The following is a 12,445-nucleotide window of genomic DNA, read 5'->3' on the forward strand; positions in this document are numbered from 1 at the left end:
ATCATTAAGAGTCCAATGATGGTGTTGGAGAGCCTAAGCAAGGTGCAGAGCTTTGTGCTGCTGAGTCAACAATGGTGCATGAGATGGTCTGCGGCTACGAAAGCCCATATAAATAAGGGTACGTTGAACGCTGCATACGCTGACACTTGTTGATGAGCTTGCATTCCGGCCGCACCGCTGTCGGCGATTTCAAGTTTTACCAGAAACCTGATATTCGCAGTACACTCTTGAAATGGTCGTGCGCGAAAATCCAAATTTTATCGCTACTTTGGAAATGATGTGCCCCATCTCTCAAGCGCCGATGATTAGACTCCATTGAAAATCACTTAAATCTTGATAACCTGCCATTGTGACAGCAAGAATCGATGTAATAACCTCCTACGACTACGATGGCAGGCTTGTCGGGGCTCCCGTCCTCGGAGAAGGACTATCCTCTTATTGCCAGCCTATAGAGTATTAGTTGAGAGGACCAGGGCGTAGTCGCCTATCACCTCCATTCCTTAAATATGCTGGGCAGATGCATTGCAACTTAGTCTAACATAATACTACTGTGCTTTGTTAGTAGTGAGAGATACAGAAAAAAAAAGTTAAGTTTGTGGGGTTTGGTAGTTCCTTAATTACTTAATTTATAAGTAATTAATTAGTTGTTAGAATCAACAAGGAGAAAAAATTTTAAAAATAAGGAAAAGAAAAAAAAAAGTATAAGTAATGGGTAATCTTAAAAGCTAAATATTGTGATATTCTATGACGTCAAGTTGTTAGGTTAGTTTTGGCAGAAAGAGGTCAGTGAGGGGGAATCCCCATCCTTGAGCAGGCCGGCAGTTCGCTACTATCCCCTTATTGATTGTGACTGTTAGAGCTATGACTCTTGTTATATTGCCATGGAATACTTAGGGTAATGGAGAAGAGTGTGTATTGTCTAAGTAGAGGTTCTGGGTGAAGCTAGGGTTGTGATTGGCTGAGAGAATGTGAGCTGTGAAAAAACGTTATGCTATTGGTTGATACTAGTGGAGTGGGTGAGTGGGTATGCTGCCGAAAGTAAACGGGGACTTTGTGATTTTATTTTAGTGTAGGGTAAGTTAGTAAGTTGTTTTTATAGCACTGGGGCTTTACAAATATTTTTAATAATTTGGTTTTGCTGTTGGTCAATTAATTTGAAGTTACTTTTGGCAGCGTACCCCCATACTGGACAGGCATATGTAAGTACTGGACGCTGATAGGCTGTGTAAATAAGTAATTTATTTTCCCTATTCATTTTGGAGTTCCTTGATATAAGAGAGAAAAATTTACGTGCAAGATCTCGGAACTTATTTTAATGTAAATAAAATGGGTTTTCCATGTCAGTTTTCTGTCTAATATTACGCCAAGGTATTTGCAGATCTGAGACCTCGGGATAATTTTGTCATTAATTTTAAGCTGGGGGTATGTTTTATTGAGCGGTCATTTATGAATTATTATTGCTTCGGTTTTGGTGATGTTAATTGCAATTTTCCTTTTATCAAACCAGTCTTCGTTTTTTGAGGTGTCTATTGAGTGCAATTTGTATTCATTTTGGGTTTTTTGCAAGGATGGCTGTGACGTCGGCGAAGATACATAATATAGTATTAAACTGTTTCGGGATATTATTAATAAAGATGGAAAACAGAACTGGACCAATTTTGGAGCCTTGGGCTACACCTGCTATGATATTCATTTCGGAGGAAATTTCATTTTTAACTGACTTTAAATTTGCGGTTTAATAAATAAGGATAAATGATTTGAATAAGGCAGTTAGGGATATTGTAGTTAATTAATTTGTAAATTAATCCGTACTGCCATTCTCTATCCAAGGCTTTCTGTATGTCTAAAAATACTGCCGCGGCTTTTTGTTTGTTTTGGAATGCTTCTTCGACAAATTCAGTAACACGGTATAGTTGGTGAGATGTTGAAAGATTTTTTTCTGAAACCGAATTGTTCTGGAATAAGAATTTTATTTTCTTCAAGGAATCTATTTAATCTTTTTTGAATGATGTGTTCACTTAATTTACTTATTGATGTGTAGCAAGGAAATGGGTCTATAGTTTGTGGGGTTGGTTCGGTCTTTACCAGGTTTGTGTATAGGTACTACAGTAGCTGTTTTCATTCTTTTGGTGAAGTAACCAATAATTAAAATTTTGTAGATAAGAATTGTTAGTTCAAAGATGATGTTATCTGGAAGATTTTTGAGCATTTTATTATTGATTCAGTCGTGTCCGGGGAATTTATAGGTTTTAAATTTTTTAATTGCTAATTTAATTTTGCTTGGAATGGGGGGGGGGGGATCTTTAATTTCTATGAGTGTATTTTTATTAAATTTAAAATGAGCAAAAATTTTGTTAACTAAGTTTTCTGTGTTTACATCAATGGTTTCATTATTTTGGAATTGTTTTTCTAGGCTGTTGGTTATGCATTCAGCTTTTTCCTCGACAGTAAGAGCTAAAGTATAGGTACGTCATATTTTTGGATTTCTTTTTAAATGGTCTGGCAAGTTCCCATATCGTGTTGTCCTCTGCATTAGCGTTAATAATTTTTTCTATGAAGCTGTTTTGTTTGGTTTTATGGTTCAGTTTGGTAATTTCTTTATTTAGTTTATTTGTAATTTTCTTGAAGGCTGGTTCCCTGGTTTGTTGAAACATTTTTCTGGCACAGTAACATTCTTTCTTGAGTTGTTTTATTTGTGGGTCGAAGAAAAATTTATTTGTGGAAATGGGTTTAGATGCGGTGATCTTATTTTGATTAATTAAGTTTTCTACTTTATTAACAACGTCATCTATTTGGTTTTCAGTGGCTATATTAATGAAATTTAGATTTTTAGTATTGGCTAAGTTGTTTTTGAAAAGGTTCCAGTTAGTTTTAATTTTACCTGGGTTGTCTGCGAGGGAGTATTTAATGAAAAAATTAATCATTACAGAGTTATGGTCTGAGCTTAATTCAGGTATTGAATTTATTTCATAAGGGTAGATAAAATCTTTTACTAAAACTAGATCGATGGTGCTTGCAGAATAGTAACCAAATCTTGTGGGAGAGGTGGGGAGAAAATATCTATACCTACTCTATTACAGAATGTTTTTAGTGAGATTCCTCTAGCTGTATTATATTGAAAACCCCAGTTTTATGATGTGCATTAAAGTTGCCTGCTATTATTTGATTGGGGCTAATTTGTATTAGGGTTTCTATATCAAAAGTGAATAGGGAAGGGTCAAAGCTGGGGAGAATGTAAATTGAGGAGAATGTAATAGGGTCATTATTTTTAAAATTAATTACAGCTACACTGGCTTCTACATGATGAAGGGTTGGTGGATTAATTCATAATGGGGAATGTTATTTTTAATTAAAATTGCTGTTCCTCCTGCTGCGTTTTGGTTGAGATTAGTTATTTCATGATAGCTGTAGTAAGCAGCATAATTTTCCAGAAAGATTTTCCTTTGTGGTCTCAGATGTGTTTCCTGAATTAAAATAATATCAGAGTTATACTTATTTACAAACAGTCTCAATTTATTTATTTTATTCTTGATCGCATTTGCTTTCTAGTATATGATGCTCAACTGATTAAGATTGAATTAGCTGTCTGTATTTATTATCAGGGCTATCAAAAGCCATCATTAACAGATGGAGTTTATCATCAATTGTTTTTGCATACTTTAATTGCCTGAGAGCAGTAAATAAATTTGGATAGGATTTGATGACCTTCCTTAATTCGTTAGTGGCTTCCGCTATATCTCTTATGAAACTATCTCCAAGAGTTGCCGTTAGATTAATGCTATCTGAGTTACCTGTTTTGCTTATGCTTACATTTGCGATGTCTCATGGCTCCCTCTGTTGAGTTAGGTTGCCATTAAAGAGTTCGGCGTAAGTTTTGCTTTTCTGAGTAAGTGTCTCCTCAATATTTATTGTTCTCTTTGATTGATTATAATAATTATCTATGGGAGTGGTGTTATTGACGAGCTTGGAGAAGGCTTCACAGCCCTGTATGATGCGACATGACCAATTTTGTGACAGTTAAGGCATTTAGGTTCAAGAATTTTTTCTTTTACAAAACATTGATTTGTAAGATGTTCTTGGTTGCATTTTAGACAGTGTGGCTTCATTTCACAGCATTCAGCTGTGTGATGAAATAGATTGCATTTGTAGCACTGATGGATAGTTTTTCTGCCTCTAAAAGGTTCAACTGTAGTTTTTAGATAGTTTATGTGCTTGATGTTAAATATTTTTTGAGCCTCAGATGTTCCTCGAAATTCAATGAGGAAGAAGGGGAGCAGCCTTCTTGTTCTTAATTGTGTCAGTTGGGTTACTTTATTAACTGGTAAATTGTGTACCTGTGTTAGTGTGTCCTTAAGTTCCTCAGTACTATGTTCATGAGATAAACCTTTAACAATGACTTTAAAGGGCTTCTCGTCATGAGGCTTGTTGATGTAGAAGTTGTAACCTTCTGTTTTGTAGAAGTTTGTAATTTTGTGATGGTGTTCTGCGTTACTAGGGAATATTTTAACATATCCCCTTGTGAATTTATCTTTGGTTGGTCCACAGAACTTCCTTATTTGGGAGAGAATTTCAGGATATTCATGGCTGTATTTAAGCATATTGGGAGATAGTTTCATGATTGGAAATACTGTTTCCTCAGTGTGGATATTAATTTTTTTCGAGGGGTGCATATTTATTTGCTGTTTCTATTTCTTTAGTAGGAATGGAGGAATTATCCTGTGTCAATTTAGCCGATTTTCTTTTGAGGGATAGGGTGAATTTTAATTGATTCTCTATCCTAGCTCTCACATACTGTCACAACAATTAGGAAGAATAGTCAACTCACCAGAGAGTGCTCCGATCTTTTCTAGGATCTCCCGGTGTTTTTGCTGAATTGTCGTGAATTCTAATTGAGTGGTGTCGAAACCTGATTTTTGGTAATAATCAATAGCATTGGAAAGCCCTTTTACTTGCATATGACAGAAATCCATTTGTTGCTCTAAAAAGAACCGTTCAATGCAATGGCATTGCTGAGAAGTTTCACCATCGATATCACAGTCCTCGGCACGAATGCGCTTAGCGCTCTCCTCCACTGTATCGCTACCGCTCATGATGGTAGCTAGCGAGAGAAATGTGGAATAAAAGAGAAAAAATGTAATAGCCTCCTCAGACACCTATTGTCTCATATATGCAGTGTCGACTGCATCACGTTACACTGATTGATTGCACACCTCAATTATTTGCATACGACCTGCTATACCAGTTCTTCTGGTTCTTCAGTGTATATTGCATTATAAAACCTAATTTTCAAATATCAAAACAATTTGGAAATATGTGAACAGAAATCGCTTTGCCTTTCAATTTTAGAAAATATATCTCATATCTGACAACTGCAATCAGCAGTTTACAGCAAAATAGAATACCACTAACTACACTTCTGAAAGCTGTGTTATGTACTTCCAATATTCTTTTTTTATTAATAGTTAAGGCACATATCTCAAGATAAAAAGGTGAATTCCACGATTAAGCAATCAAATATTTTTTTTCATTAAATTTATCAGCTTTTTTTATCTAGCAAAAAAGAAAGAAAAGAAAAACCATGGTGGCAGACTAAATGCATATAAATTCAATAGACAATGTTATTTATTTTAATTCAATGAAAACTTAAACAAGTCAAGGCCATGAATATTTTGAAAAAGCATGGACTTGTACATGGAATGAGAAAAATTGAGAAACAATTTCATTAAAAATAAGAGCAATAAATGCAAAAAATTATAAACAATGAAAAATTGAAAGTGTTGATATAATAATCAACTCTTAATTGAATATTTTCACACACTCTCAGGGAAATAATGCATTTATTCTTTTATTTTAAACCAAATTTCTGCAATAATGTAATGTGCAGAAAGATCTAGAACACATCATGTTTATGGAAACCCTTGTCTTTTAATAACATCTAGATAAAATAAAAAATTTCAAATGAAATTTTAAATTAGAATATATATCTTAATCTAATTTAAATCCTAATTAATTTTCAAGATTTTATCTTAATTTAACCCATATTAACTTCACTCTAAAATGTTCTCCTACTTCCTGATCCAATTCCATCTTTATTTAACTAATCCTACACAAGCTCTGTAAAACTGTTGAAATCAGTGGGTTCCCACACTCCGAGTGAAGGGATAAAAATTCTTAATGTTTGCAGTATTCCTTTAAAGATACCGAGATCCCCTTTCCTAAATTGACACGTATCAAAGAAATCCCTATCAAAATCTCATAGTATAAAATCACTAAAGAAAAATATTTCATTCTTTTTTTGCTCTTCTTTATATAAATAAAGAAGAGCGAAAAAATAATTCATTCTTTTTGTATCATTTGTAAATGGATATCAGTTTCGTCATCGCTTCTTGCACATAAATTATGCCTCCCTGGATGGAATAAATTGAGTTTAAAAATGCTTTCTCTTCTCAGCCTTGAAATTGCTTAAATATATATATATATGTGCAATGATATTTTAAACTTGAATTTCAAAGGTTTTATCTTAATTTAGCCCATAGTAGCTTCATTCTATAATATTATTTTGTGATTCAATTCCACTGTCTCTACTTAATTCAAGAAAAGCTTTATAAAATTGCTGAATCAGCTAAAAGCCTAACTTTTCCACACTCCGTGTGAAGGGGTAGAAAAATGTACAGTAAGCATATTCTTTTTAAAAGATCCTTGTATTTCCTTTACTTGTGATAGACATGCGTCAGATATCCCTATCAAAATCTTATTAATATATTAGCACTATGAAGAAATATTTTCCCTATCAAAATCTCAGGTTATATAAGACCAGGGATAATTTATTTTGCTCCTTTTCGACTTCTGCTTTTGTGCCGCACTGTGGCGGACGTACCTAGTCCGTGCCTTCTTGTAAATAATCATGCTTGCCTTCCAGAAAGAATAAATTGAACTTTAAAAAATACAGTTTCTTCAATGTCTTTGAAACTGCATTCTGCTTCACATAAAATAATGCTTACATATATATGTGTGTATGTAATTATATATATATGTGTGTGTGTTGTGTGTGTGGAATTCGCTAATTACTTCAACATCAAGCACAAAGTGGAACTTCAAAATAGTACAAAGTAGAAATGCATTCTGGAGATGATGGTCATATGAAAGATTTTTCAAATATTAGCACCTTGCTACACAAAGATTATTGAAGTTATTAATGTAGATGCATACCTATAATTTTAGCTTTGAATTTAAGCTGTTAAACAGTCTTATAAATTACTTTTGTTTTGAAAATATTTTGTTATCAAGCAATATAAATCATACAATGAGAAATCAGGTATCAGTCTAAAAGTTTTTTAATACAAAATTTTACAATAACCATAAAATTTAAGCTAAGGGAGAGAGAGAAAAAAATGCCAATTGAATTATCCAATGACCATATCAACACAACAAAATGAAGTTGCATCAAATCAATAAATGTTTTCAGCAAATTATAACAGAAGGTAATCATGCAGTTTACTGCAAATGCAATTTTATACTCTGATGAAGAAATTGATAATCAGTTGCATTTTTTTGGTTTAATAAAGTTTTAATGCATCCTATTTGCTAATGTATAAATTCACTTTTGAAGACTGATATTATTATCACACTGATCAGAAATTAAAAATGCTAATTAGGGTTTAATTAATAAAATAAGAGAATTATCATTATGATGAGAAATTAATTAAAGAATTCATTATCATTGCTTAATTAACTAACTTTGGAAAAACTGCTGTCATACAACAAATTAGCCTACCCCTAACAGATTGAACCATTCAATTCCATAATTAAAAGAAGTTTAGGTTGAAAGCTGCTTTTGCAATGACTATTTTTAAGTTTGAGGGACAAATGTTTCAAATAACTGAATTACACTTACAAAAAGTTATTTTTAATCACGGATAAGTCTTCAAACTTTTATAGAAGAATTAAATTTGATAATATTTCAGTATCAATTACCAAAAATTACAAAAAAAAAAAAAAAAAAAAAAAATCAAGGTAATTATATATGGATGTCAAATATTCTGTATAAAAAGATACACCAAATTGAAAATGCATTTATATCAAATTGCTTTTGTTATTCTGCATATATATTGTACTGAATATTTAAATACAACTCAACAAGAAATTTATTGTTTTTTAAATGGGAAGGTAAAAAATCTCATGTAGATTTATAGATAAGACTTCAGATTTAGTGGTTATTTAATTACAAAACATAATTACATAAATACTTTTAATATTTAAGATCAATATGAATTAACAAGAAACAGCATTACTAAAATAATGGAAATGAAACAGTACATACATAACATCTCTCGCCAAATTCCTCTGGATATTCCCTTTTATTAATCCTAGCAACTGTTTTCAAAAGTTTAACAGCTTCTTTCTTTCTACCTTGAGTCAGCAGCCAACTAGCAGATTCTGGAACAAATCTAAGTATGAAAAAAAAAAAAAAAAAAAAAAAAAAACATTAACAACAATTTAAAATGAAAAGTTATGTCAATACATTAACTAAATTTTCAGAAATTAATATCTCCAATTAGATTAAATAAATCACAATTGAATTCTGGGATAAAAAAACATGCAAAATGCTTTAACAGCTGATTAAATCTTTTTTTTTTTTTTTTTTGAAGGAAGTTTGAAGATTAATGAGCACAGTTCAGTAAACAGTCAATACATTTAATATTTATTATTTTACAATGTTAGTTATGTACTATTAACAGCACTTCAGAAAAGGTTATGTTCTAAAAGTAAAATATTTCAATTTTTAGTTTTTTAAAAATTTATATTTTATAATTAATTAACATAATTCAGCAAAAACAAATTTTCTATTAAAAGATAATTTTTTTTATACTTTGTAAAAAATAAAGTATCTCCCATATTTTATAAGTTTATTTAATAAAAACAAATTAACAAATGTATGAAAATATAATAGATTCAACTAATTTTGCATTTAAAACTGACACAATAATATTTAGTCATTCAATGTGAAAGACAATATACTAAATCAAAGAAGATTTCTCAATATACCACATAAATTAATAAAATAAATGATATTTATGTTTTAAAATTTTAATTACAACCAATCATTAAAAATAGAAATTATTTTCAGGCATTCCTTTCGAAATTTTCAGAATAACAATGGCAAAATGAATCAAGGAATAATAAAATTGGTTTCCATTTTTATTGGCTAAATGCGTTTTTTGCAACTATAGAAGAATATTATATTATTATATATAAACAGATCAAATAATTTCTTTTTTTTTTTTCTTTTCTTTTACAAGTCAAAATGCATAGAGAGTTTAACTAAGAGGACTTTAAATACAGGTAAACCTATCAAAATCAATCTTTTCCTTTTGTTTGGAATAGAAAATTCTTATCCTCTCAGAGGAAAAGAATAATTTTATTTAATATGTATAAAAATGAATGATGATACATATTGAAAGAATATTATGCTTTGCTTATGATTTTTATTGATCATCGTAATATTTATTTTGCTTCAATGCATTCCAATAAAAATGCATATGAAAATAAATTAGGTCAGAATGTCCTGAATAAATGCTATAAAACACCCTTTAAATTTTTAAATGCACTTCAGAATATAAATGTTCCACAATAAAGTAATTTTCATTTTAATCATAGAATTCCATCACACAGAATATTGATACTCATTGTTAGTAATTAATTAAATGCATCGAATCTTTTTACATGCAAAAAGTTCCTATTCAGGATCATTAAATTGGGTGTACTGATACATTTTGAAGTTAAATTAAACTGTCACTAACTACATATTAACCTCTACCCCCTCAATGTATATAAGAACTGATGTAAGTAAAAAACTTCCAATGCAGAGAAAATGATTTCTTTTTCATTTTATTTAAAGTAGCTAATAACTTTGTGAGTGTATATCAAAAGGATATTTTTTGAAGAGAAATTTCTCAGATTATTAAATCTGATTTCTAACAATTCAGAAGTTTATAATGAAAATTCAAATTATATCCTAGAAAAATAAGAATGGAGTTTTTACAATATGTAAAAAGAGGCTATAAAAATGCTTAAGTCAGAGGTTCCTCACTCTGAGTGAAGGGATAAAAAATTGTCCAGCCAAGGAAATGTTATTAAAAGATATCTGAATTTCCCTTGCCTAATACAAGTGTAAAGAAATCCTTCAAAATCTCATAGTATAAATAAGTCGGGAAAAATATTTTCTGCCCCCTTTTTTCGTTTTCTTCTGCTCTTGTGCCGTGCTCTAAATGGATGTTTTGTCTGTGCTTCTTGTTCATAAATTATGTGGCAACATAGTCGCACAGATGTATCAAAACCTGAATGGCAACAACAAAAATGCCTTCAAATCACTTCTTTATTTCAAAACTGCTTGGCATCATAAAGTTCATCATGCAAAAATACAACTTAACAAACAGAAAAAAAAAGAAAAAAAATCATATACTCTGAGCAGATAATTTATGTCTTCATTAATTTAACTCAAGGATAAACACAGTAAAAGATAGCCAAAAGAAGAGAGCATCAAAGCAAAAACTTCTCATTATATATCAAATGTACTGGAAGTCAACGCCTCCTAGACGACTTCCGATCACATGATCAATCTCAACATCACGAAAAAATATGGATGTAACATAAAGGGGGATGAGATTATTTATGTTTTTGGTTAACAAATTATGCCTCCTGGGTTGGAATAAAAGCAAAGTTTAAAAATTTGAAAGTGCCTTCTCTCTTTTCAACCACTGCTTAAAAAAATCTTTACATGTTTATGTATATATATATATTCTGTATGTCAACAATCAAAAATGCACATATACATTCTTGATAGATTTTACAAAATACCTTCATCTGTAATTCATAGCTCAACATATAATTATGCCCATTGATTTAGAATGCAATAAAATGATCTTCAACAGGGTTTAAGAATGACATAGGATTTGCTTGTTTTAGAATAAGAGAGAAAAGTTTGTCTACAAAAACAAATGAAATGAAAATAAAAAAAATGTACTTACTTTCCAAACACCGGTATTGCTGCCAAAGGAGCAGAAGTAATAATACAAAGAAGACGCCAATCACGAAGTCCATATGCAATCCAAGGACATATAGCAGAGAATACAATATAACCCATGGACCAAATGATAATAACTATTGTCCGTTTCTTGACTCCTATGTACTCAAGACCTAAAGAGAATTAAAAAAACAGACAGAAAATTAAACATGCTTTAATATAAACTCAAGAAATATCTAAAGATACTAGTCGAGGAAGAATTGTGGCATTAATCCAAAAATCTTGAAAACTTACTGTACAAATATAGCCTAATATAATTTCAAATAATTCAAAATACTAATGTGATGTATATGTTTACACAAAGGCATACCTATTTTCAACCAATTTCATAAGCAAATTAAAAAAATTACAAGCATAATCTTAAAAAATTCAATTTATATTTCCTTCTTACATAATTTTTCAGTTATTTATTTTTTATTTTATTATTGTAAAAAAGTCATAACATGAACACTTAGATGAATATAAGTTGTGATAACTGCTGGATTAATATATATGTAAAATAACTAAAATGATGCAGACAATAGCATTTTCTTTAACTCAAAGTGTGTTGCATTATATCTTGAACTGGATAAAGACGAGAAATTGTTAATAAGAAAACAAGCATTCATAGACTCAAAAGAATTATGATACATACTGATTTATTATTATAAGAATTGCCACTAAAATCTTAAAAAAATGAAGTTTTTAGACAAAGAGAATAATAAAAATTCCCATTAAGTATAAAATTTGTACTGACAATTTACAATAAGAAAAAGTGCTCATTATTCTGAAATTATCTATGTTCTTATTAATATTGATGTATTTTCACTATCAATATATAAAGAATTTTTTTTCATGAAAGGTGCCACCTTTATTATTTAGATTTACACGAACTTAATTTTTAAAAACAGTAACAGCCAATTTCAATATATATTTAAAGTCTCCAAATTAAAATAACTCACAGAAAGCATTTTGTAATTTTAAATAAACTGTTACAAGTTATAAATAATTGAAATTTTCAGTTATTAATGTTAAATGAGAATTCCTGTTTTTTCAATATATTTCAAGATATAACGAATCTTTGACAATGATTCTTATTTATCAGTAAAGAACTTCATAAAGAAGGTAGAAATATGTATTTAAAATTTTTTTTAATTACTTATTAGATTCATCTGTCAAAATTTTTAAATAAAAATTTGCAGAAATTTTGATGCTAATTGGAAAGGCAAGACATAAAACATTATTGTTCCAAATTTTATTTGTTCTATCCAACATGTTTTAAAATACTGCAATAATCAAAAAAATTCAGAACAGCAGGATTTTTCTTTCTTTGAGGGGGAGGGGAGTAATATCTAAACTTTGTAAAAGGATTTGCAGGTAGAA

General features: G+C 30.3%; 1 protein-coding gene across 6 annotated transcripts in view; it reads right to left on the reverse strand.

Annotated features, from left to right (window-relative positions):
* Nucleotides 1-12,445, reverse strand: part of LOC129957224 (carcinine transporter-like) — a 41,409-nt gene that overhangs the window by 17,799 nt on the left and 11,165 nt on the right. For all 6 annotated transcript variants that reach the window (XM_056069450.1, XM_056069453.1, XM_056069454.1 and 3 more), the window contains exons 5-6: nucleotides 11,028-11,196; nucleotides 8,321-8,447 (exon numbers count right to left, since the gene is read on the reverse strand). In XM_056069450.1, the coding sequence (XP_055925425.1) occupies nucleotides 8,321-8,447; nucleotides 11,028-11,196 (296 nt within the window). The remainder of the gene's footprint in view (nucleotides 1-8,320; nucleotides 8,448-11,027; nucleotides 11,197-12,445) is intronic.

This window comes from Argiope bruennichi, chromosome 11, assembly GCF_947563725.1.
Source record: "Argiope bruennichi chromosome 11, qqArgBrue1.1, whole genome shotgun sequence".
Lineage (NCBI taxonomy): Eukaryota > Metazoa > Arthropoda > Arachnida > Araneae > Araneidae > Argiope > Argiope bruennichi.